This window comes from Bombus fervidus, chromosome 11 (assembly GCF_041682495.2).
Source record: "Bombus fervidus isolate BK054 chromosome 11, iyBomFerv1, whole genome shotgun sequence".
NCBI lineage: Eukaryota > Metazoa > Arthropoda > Insecta > Hymenoptera > Apidae > Bombus > Bombus fervidus.
Genome location: NC_091527.1, coordinates 12,015,168 through 12,029,687, shown reverse-complemented (window position 1 = coordinate 12,029,687; position 14,520 = coordinate 12,015,168). Strand labels below are relative to the sequence as shown.

The following is a 14,520-nucleotide window of genomic DNA, read 5'->3' as shown; positions in this document are numbered from 1 at the left end:
TTAATAATAAAGAAAATCTGGAGAAATTTCTATCAATTTTGTTTCATGATGTAGTAATTGATTGTATATACCTATGTAGATACTTACATGTACGTTTATTATCTCGTTGGTATGTATGCTTGGACAGAGTTACCAACGTTGTTAACACGATATTATTAGTCGTTATTTATTTTATTAATTTATTTATACTAATACGTGTCATTTTTTCAACAACTGTTTAAATTTATGATTTTATAACGATTACATATCTCATTTTAGCCTGTATGAAAATCGCAAGCGTTTAAGAGGTTATATACGTGGTGCTGCAAAGTAATTCAAGATAACAAAGCACAGACTAACACAGACTAAAGCTCGAAATAATTATAGCGTATTAAAATGATTGGTGTATTAAATTTGGCAAATGCCGTTTTTAGGTATTCATTGTTGAGTGAACAATTATTTTTGTATATTTTTATTCATTTTATTCATGAAGATTTACCGACGCAGGTCCTCTTTGCATTCACTTAGCAATTCGCGCAATATCTCCATATATATACATCCGTTACAATTTCGAGCGACTGAAATTCTCTTGTAAGTATTTTTAAATTTCTTTTCTTTTGAATAAACAAATTTAGTATCATATTATATTTATTTCAGAGGAGAACCACTTAAGAAGAAGAAAAGACTCGATCCTGCTGTCATTAGAGCTAGAGAAGAAAGAAAGAAGAGGAAACTACAGAAAAGAATCCGTCAGTTAGAAAAACATACAAACCATTTGAAACCAATCTTTGAAATTGATACATTATTTCAGCTATTGCAAAAGGAGTAGGCTTTATATAATGATAGAATATGTTACGTATAGGAAACAAATTTTTCTTCTTAACATAGTACTTACTCGAAAACAAATGTTTCTTAGGAAAAGAGCTTGTCATTTGCCAGCATCATTATCAAAAGAAGAAATAGAAAGGAGAAAATTATTAGAGAGGGAATGGTCCAGCTACAAACAAAATCAATGGTCGAAGGATGTACGTGTTATGAAATCTATCATGGTATCGCAAGAAACAGCATTGAAGGAATTAAAAGCTGTCTCGAAGCAACTTTACAAGAAAGCAGTTGAAGTAAGTATATGATATATATTATATTAGAAAATAAATTAAATATTGTATGTTTATATTTTACCATCTAATAAAACACGGTAGAGATACGGAATAAATTTTGAAACACATTCTGTTTCAGTTTGATGATTCGTTCGTACCATATAGCGCAACAGGACCGGTATGTACTCCACCGATAAAAGATTTTGACAGTCCTGATGGAGAATATATAGAAACCACGGTTAAATATGTAGGGGAATAGCTATATAAAATAATGGAAATTGTTGGATCGTAATGAGAAATATTTCGAATAAAGGATCGTAGAACGCAAGGAAAGTAAGGCTGTTTTAAAAAACTGCGATTCGAGAATATAATTCTCGTTAATTTTCGTTGTTTTTTATTAGTTTCGATTTATCAGTTGGCAAACGAAATAATACATTTGACAGAAAAATCAATTTGTAATTCAAATAGAATATAAATTTGCAATCCTGTTAATATATTAGATCATTTATTATTTTATGTACAATTATACGACGAGAATATCCGTTTTATCAATGTCTATAAACGGAAATGAATGTAATAACTTTGCTTTTTATTAATACTTAATTTGTACGAATATCAAGCGGCTTAGAGGATTTGTCAATAGTTTGTAATATAAATATCCAATATTATCAAAAGTTAATCCGTCGAGTGGATGAGGTATTTAATCAGAGTGGAATTGTCATACGGAATATGTCGATTTTATCGATAGAATCACGACGGTAACATTTATGACGGTTACGTTTACTACTGAGTTGATACCGATGCAAATGTTAATTCTCTTTTGCACATGGGACAGGTATTGTTGGTTTTGAGACACCGACGTAAACAACTTGCATGAAAAAGGTGGTAACAAGGCGTTATTCTCGCACTGATCATGTCGCAAAGGCAAACAGGGCACACATCGTCAAATTGTTTAATTTCTTTAGGCGTTGCTTTTCTATAACGATTTAATATTTCACGTTCAAGACTTAACGCAGGGCCGGATATTTGTAATAGATCCTTTAATCTTAAATAAATGTTGGAATAAGTGGCGATGAATAAAAATTTGTAGGATGCTAGTGGCAAAAGTATTATAATAAGAGACGCAGAAACGCTAATAGTAAATGATTTCAATATCACTGGAGCGTAAAGCTCTTCAAGATTTTCAAAAGCGTCGAAACGAAGAAACTTCAAGATTGGCGGAAACATCTCAACGAAGACTTTTTCCGTTGCCAAATAATAGATCCACGTTATCATCGTGTAATTCATCGATGGTCTACAATAGCAATACATATATACATACATATATACATATATGTTTATATACACACGTGCGCGCGACACACACACGCACACAATATGTATAATTTCATGGAATTAATATATTCTTAAATCTTAACGCGTTCTATCATTTTCCTTTCTTCCCTACATTTTTCCTCCGATTATTATACGATATACTGTAACTGTTACTCACTTGTAATGCTCAAGACCTTGCTCCAAACCAAAGACAAGAAGCATAAATGTTAATGTTACAATAAAGGTGACGGCTTTAGTCCATTCAAACACTATTTTGGTAGCGGACATAGCTAAATGTTTAATTTTGGATCTTTCTGTGAGAGTCACATAGAGCGACCAATCTTCCTTTTCGATCAATTCCTTAATATAGCTAATGCTGTAAGTAACAACGTTGTAAAACATCAATGTGTAAAGACACGTTATTTTCGGTTCTTTTATAAAAATACGATCCGCCAGCATTAGGAATATTATTTGATTCGTCATCATAGAGATATTCTTCATCCTAAGGAAAAGGTTCTCTATTCGATCGATCGGATCGTATAATCGTGCCAGGAATGCGTTTAACTGGTGCCAGATCATCGTAGCGATACCTTTATGCAAAGAAAGTAATCGTGTTATTATTACATATGTAATTGAAAATACGAATTTTTCGTTGATTATTTATCGTTAGTCTCGCTCTCGCCTGTCTATAGACATTGAAATTCCAACTAAACAACATAACGTTTAATCTCCTAGTCCTCTAATACGGGCATCTCATAATAAACATTTTCTGTCCATAAAATGTCAATTTCTGATTGACTATTCGGTAATTGGTTTATTAGCGCAGCGTGACAAGTGCAAATAACGTGTCAGTGAATGACCGGCTTTGTTTTTCATAACGCTGAGCCAAGAAATTTACATATTAATAGATATGTTCGTCAAGGGAATCTTTGCAAATAGGGGAAGACGTGTCTAGAAGGGTATTCACGACACGGTGGGTAATTAGGACGAGAGGCAAGGATTTCGTTTGACAATTTAGATCATCCCTTGGGGCGAAACGATAATAGATACATCATACATCGACTGTTAAATGAACGGCTGTGTGCCTTCTTTCCCCCCTTCCTTTTCTTGCCCTTTCTTCGCGTCCCTATAAAACAAAGCGCACTTGACTTCAATGGCACATTCAACGTCTTTCCGTCTTCGCATATTCGTGTCTTCACGTTATCACATTTTCTTATTCTGGTAAAGAGAGAATCGTCATTGTTATTTAATCTTACGCAACTAGAAACACTTGGAAGAATATCTTAGGGTCACCACTAATTGTAAGCGCACTGTATGCTTTTCCTAACGATCACCCGTTCGTCGTTGCATATGTAAATATGTCTGTACATTCGCTTTATTCGTTTATTTTATTCCCGTGTACTTTTCTTTTATTTTATTTTTTCTGTCATATCGGTGGCAAATTATAATCATATTTAATATGAAATTAAAAAAAAAAAAAAAAAAAAAAAAAAAACGGGGGGAAGAAAACAGTGGAACAGAAGGAAGGGAAAAAGCGCGTAAACGAGAGCGAGTTAGGAAAAGGGAAAAGTCAGAATAGGGGCACAACAAGGTATTAAACGAAACAACAGTATCCGAAGGCAATCGCAAGTGTAAAGAAATTTCTGTTACATCTTTGATAAATTTGACGAAACCGAATTCGATAGGAATATTACACGTTCGTAATTAACTTTTAACTTATAAATAACTTTTGTTATAAAAATGTCGTTGACCCACCTAAATTAAACTAAAATTAAACAAACTAGAACAAAGTAAAATAGAATGACGCGAGATAAACTAAAACAATAGCGATTACGTGACGAAAAGTTAATTAGAATAAGGAGGTGAATAAGTAATTAAGCGAATCACGCTAAAAGACGTTTAAAAAATCCGGTTTGAATAATTGCGAAGCTTTATTTTCCAATTAGTTGGTCTTCGAACGATGTTTTCATATATATTTACATGTATTTTATAAAATCTACGAAAACAACAAATTATCGTTTAATATTTAATTAAAAAGACGGCACATCGAATCATTGGTGGGTATATGCATGTATATCGAAATAATTCTCTATCTTTTTTATTTCTCGCTGTTAATAACTACGTAATTTTCATATTAATTATTGATTTTTCCACTTTGTTACCAAAAACTGACGAAGTTAATGTTTATTTAATAAAAAGTCGTTTGTTCAATGTTCAAGCTCTACCACGTGCTTAACTCGTATGTATAGGCATTTGGCAGGCGGGAGTAGCAAACGAAGGGGTTTGAGCTTAAAATGGTGGCGAACGAAGCACTTTGTAGCAAAAACGAACATGATTTACGAATGTTAAGTATAGTTACAGATGGATTTGTCGGCGTATCGTTAAAGCCCAGTATGGGTGGTCGCATCGCTCTTTCACCGTATAATCTTCATCGAAGAAATGAGAAAGCATTATTATTAAAGCATTATCTCGTAAAGTTTTGGTCGATTCAAAAGTTGAATTAACGAAACGAAAGGAAAATTCCGACAAAGCAAAGTTGCTTTGGCTGTTTTCATTATCAGCAATTCGATCATTCGTCTTTCTTTTCGCGACGCGTAAGAGAAAAAAGGGAAAAGACAAAGTTTGATTTACCATTATACGTATGTATGTATCGTAGGTTCATCTTGGTAAGGTACCTTGAAATTATTTCTTAAATCAGTCGATTATAGATATTTAATAATTTAATAAAACGATATTGCAAAAATCAAGTATTTTACGCTAATTTCGTACAAGCGGAAAGTTATGGTCAAAAAATTGGATTTTCTGTTACCTCATTTTTATTAACAATAGATCGATGATTATGTACCGTATTGTTGCAAGCGAACAGATAACAACGAAAAGAGATAAAGTTCAAAACTAAATTTGGCAAAAGTCTCCTCGTTTCTAAACGTTTGGATGCTCTTTCAAATGCATACGTGCTTTGTACGATTTATAAATTTTATTCTTTAAATCAACTTTAATAAGAAAAAAAAAGAAAAAAAAAGAAATTGGAAACAAATTGTAACAACGCTCGCATAGAATTGTTTCTAGCATCGATTTTATCTCTAATCGTTAACGTTTTAATCGATTCTACTTCAGCAACATTAATCGAATTTTGTTAAAATTTTGTTTCAGATCTACGAGGAGAGATGCTTGCCGCGCAAACTATCCGCATAGCCGTGCTGCTTGCCATTGTTCTTCTGTAAGAAACTTCAAATCTACCGTTCTATTTTTCTTTTTTTTCTTTTAATTTATTTAGAAAACACGAAAACATATCGTTTTGAATAATTCGCATTATTGTTTAATTTACTCGACTCGATTATGTATTTATACTTTTGCTGTTACTCATGCGCTCACTTAACTTACACACGAACAAGATATTTAGCTATTTATAGATGAGGGTACATATATGTATGAAATGAAAGATGCTGGAACGACTCAAATTATTACCGTGCAAATTATAACACGTTCGATGCATAATATCATTATACGCGATAATAGAACGTTTGATTCGACTAGGTACGATAAATGTTCCGGTTATCCTTCGGTAAGACAAAAACAAGAGATGGCCCTTTGCACAGGATGCGGCGACTTTTGCCACAAATGCGAATATGGTGTTGTAATATCGAATGCTTGCGGGGTTCCGCAATGCGCAAAGGTAAGTTGTAACTTGAATCGGCGGTTTCTTAATAAATCCGAAGCGTCTAACAGAAACGGTTGAATTGTTAGTTACGATAAGAATCGTACTCTCTTTTCCAGGGACCCGATGAACCTTGCGGAGGACGAGGAGAACGGCTTGGTATTTGCGCCGATGGCATGAGCTGTATATGCAACCAATGCTTCGGTTGTAGTTCAGAAAAGTTAAAATGTTCCAAAATTAAAGATCCCTGTTGGCGTGATTTTACTGTACCTGTTAGGCGGCCTGCTATCATGTAAATCGATATGATTGATGATTATTTAACGTGAATCGGACTGTCACTTACACTTGCCTATCGAAGCGAACACTTGAAATATTTCTAATTCTGTAAACATACTGCGACCCAACCAGGTGCCGGTTAACATTAACTTAAACGCACGATGATTATACTTTGCCAATATTTCATTTACCTTTAAACACGCGCGTCGAACGATAAACAACTATAACGATAACTACGGTTGATCTTTAGTGACGGTTCGAATCCAATTGGACAAATCTAATTTTAACGATAATTGAAAGCGATAAACGCGATGATTAGTTGCATTTACATATGTATATCTTATATGCAGTCAACAAAGGGTGGAAATGAAAAGAAGAAATAAACGCGTTACGCAGATGTAAAATGAAAGGTGCAGAAGATGCAGACGAGAGAAAGAGAGAGAGAGAGAGGAAATACGTAGGAGGAATAGAATAGAAGAGAATAAGGAGTGAAATTTCGAAAGCAAGATTACTGTAATATTATTCGCTTTGCTCTCTTTTCTTGATTTTTCTCTAGTCTGGTTATTTACGTCACGCGTAAAAAAAAAAAAAAAAAAAATAACGATTAAAATACCTTGAAACTGCAAGTTCAATTGATCTGTAGATCAATGCCTGTACGTTATACATTGTACATTATCCCTGACAATTAAGCGAGATGACAAGATGATACTGTTAAGTAGGTACTATATTTTCAATTTTGCGGAATGTGAAAGAAGAAGAAGGAGGAAAGGAAGAAAAAGATATAGCATTAGATGCATTCGTTTTTACTTTTCATAAGTATATTTTATTAATAAATTTACGTGCCATATGGATATGGTTGAAACACGCAAGAACGTTAAGATATTACGAACGATAAAACACTTTGATTTTGAACAAAATATTTTTATATCAGACGCTGTGTCAAAAATACTAATTGTCTCGTCAATGTATCATTACCGCGTATCTTATATTTCGTAAATAAAAATGAAACGGATCATTCAATTCAATTTAATTAATTTCCTAATACTTTCCAAGTTTAATTTCCTAATATTTTCCCGACTTTCTACCGATCTTGTCACGTTTTATCAACGTTTCCTGCTATTGTTCGTCGTTTCCTTCCTCTCTGCTGCTGATTTACCAATTGAAATAAAAAAAGAATAGTCTGCTTGACCGCGCAAACACAATGATTTATATCAGTGGCTGTCGAACATTGAAAAACCCGCGTTTTCCGTGTTTATCTTAATGAACAATGACCCTAAGGAAAGTTACGATTTGAAAGACGTTTGAAGGCAGTTAAGGGATTTTACGGTAAAGTAATAAATGCTAAATCTTAATAACGGTCCTTTAGGATTATTGCGAGTCCCAATAAGTATGACCTAGGAATGATTTATGGTTTATGGTAAGTCCCATGTGGCATGTATATGGACAATTATTTAGCAATGCGAAGAAACAATACGAGATACTTGATAATCGTAAAAAATGAGTGAATCGCACTTCAGCGCCACGGGGGTTACCGGTGATCTCAGTGAGATAAATTCATTAATAATGATTATACACCGTAACATATCTCTTGTAGGTAATATTTCAACATTATATGTACCGCATAATAAAAAGTTCATCGTGGCGCCACGTGCAAACCCCGTAAAACTAGCGTGACATTCAACGTGTTAATAACGCGAAACATATCACACGTATAGAAAACGATGTCCAAAAACGGCGCGACAAGAATTTTCCAAGCTCACATCCAAGCAGTTTCATCGCAAAAGCGGTAAACGTGTATGTATAACCAGTTTATTTTTGCGTACCTTCAAGATTGGCATCGGCGGTACAAGTATCAAGTACCAGAAAATGCAGTGCTGTCACTGTCGATATTACCAACGATATCTCACTATCGAGGATATTCGTGTGAATTAAAACATTACTGTTAAACGGTTAAACGGTTAAACGGTAACTAGCAGCCGATCAAATATTTTCATACCTCGTAAAATAGTATATAGTGTCAATGTCGTTGCCAACATCGTTCATACAACATCACTGATGCTATTTCGATTGTTCCTTGATACTTATGGATCCACATTCGCTACGTACCACTCACACTTGTCTCAATATCAATAGTACGTATCTAGACATAAATACGATAATGGAACAGGTAGAGCTATCGTCGTATCTCAATAGATTCGGCAAAGGCTATGACTAAAACTTTGGCAATGTCTTAAATTGGGAAAAAAACCTTTTATAAGATCGTACTACACTGATTCACTTATTTCCATTGTGCAATCATTTCTATATTTATTGCAGATTTGCGCAAGAAAACAGATATACAAAGAAATAGGAGGAAACAAGAAAGAACGCATAATTTCAAGTATTATTTATTATTATTATTATTATAATTCCTGTACAGGAATTTTCTCTAAGAACGAGCAGGAATATGTGATGAACTAAAACTGTAAAAGTGATATTTTTGCTTTTCACAAAAGAAATGCGAGGAACCACGAAGGCGAAGAAGAAGTAGTGTAAAGGTTAAGAAAATACAAGAACGTAACCGATATGTTTTTCGTATTATTTTAACAAACTTTCAATTCGCTTAAATTTCAGTTGCAGTCTTCCGTTACATCCTCTTCTTTTTAATCCACCAATCGATTTACACGTCTCTCCGTTCTATTCTATTCTTTGGTAGTTATCTTTAGAAGATCCACGTGCACAATTTTAATATATGTTTCCTGCGGTACGATATGCATATCAACTTGGTCGAGATTCGCATCGAACAGATTTTTGGTACAAGGCATAGTACGTGGCAGCATACAGCAGCGTCTCTTTTGAAATAGAACGAAATCGTTCAGACGCAAATTCCCGATCAGGACTATAAGCATGTAGCGAATTGCTGCAGAGTCCCACGCTCTTTTAGCGAACTCGTATTTGCGCATGTGCCTTCTTTTACGTTAATTGACTCCTGAGTCTCGACCTAAACAGCATACAGTATACAACGTACGTATAGTAGTATAACGTATAGTGTACATTTCTTCTCTCTCCCTCCCTCCCTCCCTCTCTCTCTCTCTCTCTCTTGTAGCAAATAGAAATGATTTATATCTAATTGTCTACTTTTGATTGTTTCAGTTTCGATTAAGGATCGCATTAATAACAAGAAACTGAAACTTCTGGATTAACATTGTGATTCCAATATCGATCGTGCTTTTCAAATTGTTTTATATCGAAACTGTTCATTTTCACGAAACCGAGTTAACGATATGATTTTTCTCTCGATACGGTATATCTGTATATGCAATTCATTCTTATCTTTTATTTGTTCTTTCTTCTTCCGCGTTTTCTACGATCTAATCGATATCTCGATGGTTGGTAGAATCAGTACATGCATCTAGAAGCAAATTATCGCTTTCGATAAGCCCATTTGTTGTTTCACAAATCGACGATGGCTCACCATGTGTTCCTTTATTTTTATCTTCAACGTTATTAGAGTCATTGTATTGTTCGAATGAAAACGGACTTATTTCTCTCGCTAAATTCGTATCTGCTTCGTGCAGCGATAACGTTTGCTCTCCCCTTTCGTCGATATCTGAAATTTCCTCTATAACGATAGGTTGCGGTGTATTATCCAGCGCTAATGGCTCACGAAGATCGTCAGCATCAGAATTTGAACTCGTTCCGACGAGTGAATCGCTCTCGTCTTCGTCCGTTGTACGAACTTGCTCCAACACGCGTTTGCTGTGAATAATGATAGGAGACGAAGCGTTTAAAGATAATTTACTCCAGTTCGATTCGTTAATAAATAAACTCAAATTTTCGAAGATATCAATACCACGGGGGGCAGTGGTCGGAGTAAACTTATAACCAAAAAAAGGTATGTTGCGACCAATTCTTTTACATTCTCGATCTTCTGCATACAGATTAGTCGAAGGAGTAAAGCGATCGTCCGTCTTTTCACGGTTTACAGGTTTTAAATCGTAGACGTTCGTGGCGGAAAGACTTTTTGAAATTTCAACGAAAGGTAATGGTAAGGAATCGTGAAATTCTCCGGTGTGCCACAAACTGGCGATTGGCTTGCTCCTGTTTCCTTGATTTTCCAACGATGCCTTTTCTACTTGATCCTAAAGTGGAGTAAGAAAAGCAACCTTGTCAAGATTATTATTGCAATTAGCTTAGATGTTTTATTATCTTTAAAAATTTGTTGGCCGAATTGGAAGACCCCTTATTTCTTCAAAAATAAAACAAAAGTAGATGCATCTACACAAGTATACGTATGTATACATGTAATTGGTATGTATACCTATATATATATATATATATGTATACATGTAATAGGTATACATACGTACAATGTAAATTGTAGACGCAAATCTGATCCATAAATTATATTGATTAATTACATCAAAGAATAACTTTGAAAAATTTCAATTTTAAAAGAACAACATTCTTTCTAGTATCATGAAACATGCGTAAGATATCTTTCTACATATTTTAGAATGGAAAGAAAAGAAAAACGAAGAGATGGTAGCAAAATACTTGCTTCTTTTCCTCCGTCGTCTTCTCTTGCTGTTTCTCCACTTCCTCCGCTTCTTCTTTCGTCTTCTTCATTCTCATCGGCTGCTTGATTATTGTCATCGTCGACTTTTTCTCGACCAGAAGATTTTTCGATTATTGCCTCGGGTGCTAATTCTTGTATAGATGGATGAAATTTAATTATAAAGTCATCGGTTTGATTCGCGTTACTCGCCTGATGTTTAGAAGATGACGAGGCCGTTAAATCGTCCAGTTCTAAAGGAATCACGTCGTTTGTTTCAGCATCTTTTTCAGCTACGTCGGTATTATCGATAATGAAATTCTGTATTAATTCCCGTGCAATTTCTTCTTCCACGCGAAGAGACTGTTTTTCATCTTTGTTACGAAGAAGCGAGCCACTCGTGTTATTAATACATTCATCACCTTGAAACTCTTCCTTTGAATATCTTTCGGTCTCGCTTTCAATTTTGGTTTGTTGACCTGCCGGCTCGATAAAAGCTTTTACTCGATCGTTTTCCGAGGACGAAGCTTCACCGACGTCTACTTTTTCTTCAGAAGCTAAAGTATCGAAGGAAGATGAAGAAACGTTTTCACCTTCGCAAGAAGTAACATTATCATTTTCTTCTTCCGACTGATTATTAAGATTTTTCGAATTGTCCTTTTCAATCGTCGACGATATCGTTATGTCTTGTAACGAATCCAGATTTAATTCAGGTACTTTTGGTCCAGCTCCAAGTTGTTCGAACGACAAAGAAAAATCACTCGAACGATCATCGAACGTTTCGCTTTCCTCTTCTCTTCTTTTCCTTGGAGTTTCTTTAGAGAGATCTTTCGATCGTGCATCGTCCTTGTCGTCCATACTATTTCCTTCTTGATCCTCTTCTTGACCGGAACTTGCAGATTTTTCTTCGCTTTCGATACTATTTTTATTTTCCATCGATTCGGCCGACTTTTTTGAAAAAACGCTGATACTATCGTCGATGCTACGCTGGACGTCGACGTTAGAAAATTTGCCTCTATCATTTTCTTCCTCCTCTTTGATGTTTGCAAGATCTTCTTGATAAACAGGCGCTCGATTGGCAGCATTTTTTATACCACGTAAAATATGAGCATCGATGTTCGTTGTATAGTCAACAGCACTTTCTGGATGTATATATTCTCCAAATGGATTCTCGTCGTGACAATACTCTTCTCCAATCCCATGTTTCATCTGTTTTCTTTCGATATTCCAAGATGAGATGGGCTCGTTAAAAGGGACGCGAACCTCGTCGTTCGTACCCTCTTCGAGCTCAATGTTACAAACATCGTTATCATTGTCATCGTCAACGATATTATCAGGTATAATTACGGTGGTTACTGTTTCCGGTATTTCACTAGGGGAGCCTTCGGTAAGGACGTAACAAGAAAGATCGACTCCTCTTTCTTTCGCAGAATGGTCACGCGTATCTCGATCATCGCTATTATTGTTTCCATTAAGGAAAATTTCCGAGTTGTCAGAGTTAAGATCGCAGTCTAAACTTTTCCCAATCGGCGTTTCATCTTCCATCGAGTCGATCTCGATATTAGCGTCGCGATCTTCGTTATCTTCGTTGCTCGTTGGACTCTGACTTTCATCTGGATTTTTCTTCGTCCGCTCATCTCCTACGCTCAATACCTGCCTTTCGTGTACGCAGTCTGGTTTCTCCGATTCGAAATTTTTCAAAATGGAAAATTCATTCGAACGCTCCGATACTACGAATCCATCGTCGATTTCTTTTGGAATAGTCTGAGAACAGACCAACGTATTTTCGATGCTTCTCTCGACCGTTTCTATCTCGATTAATTTCCTTTCAAGCTCGTTCGGTCGATATCGTTCCTCCTCTTCCTTTTTCTCCTCGTCCTGGTCCTGATCCTCCTCTTCCTCTTTCCCGTTCTCCAAATGTTCCAACGAATCTGCCCTCTGACAATGAGAAAGATCGATCGAATCAGGTGTTACGTTTAAGCTGTCTTTGAAAGTTTCCTCGATATCCGCCTCCTGTGGTGAATTAAAACATTGCCGAATAATTTCTACTTCTCCTAGAATTTGCTGTTCGTCGATACCTTCCTCCATCGTATTCCCCGTCATAACAAGAATTCCATTTCCTTCGGACTTACTTCCACGAGGATATTTCCATGGGACCATATCTACGTTCACATTGCCGGCTTTTAAATCCTCGTCTTTGCGTTCCTTTTCAATCGTTTTCGAATCGTAATCGAAAGTCGCACCATCGATAGTTCCTGCTGGTTTAAGCTCTGTCTCCGATTCCAGATCCTTAGGATTCCAATTCGAATTTGTTGGATCCTCGTAATCCTGGCAGCATATCGTTTGTTCGTTCAACCGAACATCCACGTCATTCAACAAAGAGGGTAATTCGATTAAATTGTTTCCCCTCTTCGTCGACTTGGATCCATCACTCGAGATCGGTGGCAATGTCAAATTACCTGTGCTATCCTTGCCGTTACATTCATACGCGTTGTTCCTTGTACATTTTACAGGAGGTTGTCGCGTAACGACCGATGGAAGGACCACCGAGATCGTTCCATCATTGGTCAAATTTTTCATCGCATTCTCAAAGATTATGTTGCTCTCTGACGAATCGGATCGCGATCCCACGTTAATGAACATCTCTTCCACTTCGTTGTCTTTCGATTCTCTCTCGTTCTTCTTTCCCAATCGGGAATTTAATTTGACATCACCTCCTTTCGTATTACCAAATTTCTCTTGCAATTTTCGCTCATCTTCGATCATAGTTTTCCATTGATCTTTTAAATTTCGACAGATTCTAGCCTCCGTCGAAACAATGTCTATGTCTATATCTTCGCCGGTACAAATGTCCTTAAAGTACGCGCGATCTCTTTCGATTTGATCGGCACTTTTTTGTCGCGTCACTTTCTTCTCGTTCTTGTAACTTTTATCGTCTAAAACAAATGTATAGAATTGTTCGTGATTTTCTTTAACTTCTCGACGCTTAATACGTTTTGCGAATATATTTCCGGCGGACGAAGATCGAACGAATCGATGACAAGTAAGTTGACTCGAAAATCGTGGTGAACGATGATCCGAGTAACCAGGAATTGATTTCTCCGTCTCTTTACCATTTAATCCTCTATTCCAATCTTCTCTTCCAATTGTATTTTCGTGCTTCTTCAATCCTTTGACCGTCCTATTTATAGACCAACCACTTTTATTTGTCGTCTCTCCTTTTCTCTTCGATGCCACAGCTTTTTTCGTTGCGTTTCTCGATGTCGTTAGTTCCTTCGCTTCCCTTATTACCATCGCTTCTTCGATCAAGTTACTGTATTTAACCAATTTATCGTTAACCAATTTATGTTTCAGTATCCTCGGAACGATTTCATCGGTACGTTCTTTATCCCTTAATTCCACCAATTCTGCGAAATGTTGGGCCGCGAATGCGTAAATGTTTCGAGGTCTTTGACGCAAAATTTCTCGTGCAAGTCCTTCAACCGCAGGAGCCAAGCCTCGTGGTATTCTTGGTGCTATTATGTAGTCTATTTCCGACATTATCGTACTCGGTGTATCACTCGGTTCTCCTCGTATCTGTACTGTAATTGTTAGCTGTTACTCTTTATATGGAAATATGTAATTGCACAAAAAAAAAAAAAAGAAAACACAACAGATACAAA

General features: G+C 36.0%; 4 protein-coding genes and 1 long non-coding RNA gene across 8 annotated transcripts; 3 read left to right on the top strand and 2 right to left on the bottom strand.

Moving 5' to 3' along the window:
* Nucleotides 1–273: 273 nt before the first annotated feature.
* On the top strand, nucleotides 274–2,493 carry Mrpl40 (mitochondrial ribosomal protein L40). The gene is made up of 5 exons (XM_072012283.1): nucleotides 274–413; nucleotides 487–570; nucleotides 637–804; nucleotides 896–1,097; nucleotides 1,216–2,493. The coding sequence occupies exons 1-5, from the start codon at nucleotides 376–378 to the stop codon at nucleotides 1,333–1,335; spliced, it is 612 nt and encodes a 203-aa protein (XP_071868384.1). The 5' UTR covers nucleotides 274–375; the 3' UTR covers nucleotides 1,336–2,493.
* Nucleotides 485–8,449, bottom strand: LOC139991875 (uncharacterized). Of its 3 annotated transcripts, XM_072012273.1 has the most exons (4): nucleotides 8,148–8,283; nucleotides 3,448–3,608; nucleotides 2,569–2,980; nucleotides 485–2,370 (listed from the first exon to the last, which is right to left on the bottom strand). In XM_072012273.1, exons 3-4 carry the CDS (start codon nucleotides 2,967–2,969, stop codon nucleotides 1,860–1,862), a joined length of 912 nt encoding a protein of 303 aa, XP_071868374.1. In that variant the 5' UTR covers nucleotides 2,970–2,980; nucleotides 3,448–3,608; nucleotides 8,148–8,283; the 3' UTR covers nucleotides 485–1,859. The 3 variants fall into 3 exon arrangements, with proteins under 3 accessions (XP_071868374.1, XP_071868372.1, XP_071868373.1); XM_072012271.1 differs by lacking the exons at nucleotides 3,448–3,608; nucleotides 8,148–8,283 and adding an exon at nucleotides 8,321–8,449; XM_072012272.1 differs by lacking the exon at nucleotides 3,448–3,608 and having other exon boundaries at nucleotides 8,148–8,274.
* Nucleotides 3,533–7,344, top strand: Qbp-1 (Queen brain-selective protein-1). Of its 2 annotated transcripts, none has more exons than XM_072012287.1 (4): nucleotides 3,533–3,611; nucleotides 5,544–5,610; nucleotides 5,928–6,066; nucleotides 6,168–7,344. In XM_072012287.1, the coding sequence occupies exons 2-4, from the start codon at nucleotides 5,558–5,560 to the stop codon at nucleotides 6,342–6,344; spliced, it is 369 nt and encodes a 122-aa protein (XP_071868388.1). In that variant the 5' UTR covers nucleotides 3,533–3,611; nucleotides 5,544–5,557; the 3' UTR covers nucleotides 6,345–7,344. The 2 variants fall into 2 exon arrangements, with proteins under 2 accessions (XP_071868388.1, XP_071868387.1); XM_072012286.1 differs by lacking the exon at nucleotides 3,533–3,611 and adding an exon at nucleotides 4,670–4,706.
* LOC139991888 (uncharacterized) lies at nucleotides 8,321–14,439 on the top strand. The gene is made up of 3 exons (XR_011800960.1): nucleotides 8,321–8,456; nucleotides 8,641–8,861; nucleotides 14,213–14,439. It is a non-coding gene; the product is annotated as an uncharacterized lncRNA (long non-coding RNA).
* LOC139991861 (uncharacterized) lies at nucleotides 9,541–14,398 on the bottom strand. The gene is made up of 2 exons (XM_072012218.1): nucleotides 10,865–14,398; nucleotides 9,541–10,445 (listed from the first exon to the last, which is right to left on the bottom strand). Exons 1-2 carry the CDS (start codon nucleotides 14,396–14,398, stop codon nucleotides 9,675–9,677), a joined length of 4,305 nt encoding a protein of 1,434 aa, XP_071868319.1. The 3' UTR covers nucleotides 9,541–9,674.
* Nucleotides 14,440–14,520: the final 81 nt, after the last annotated feature.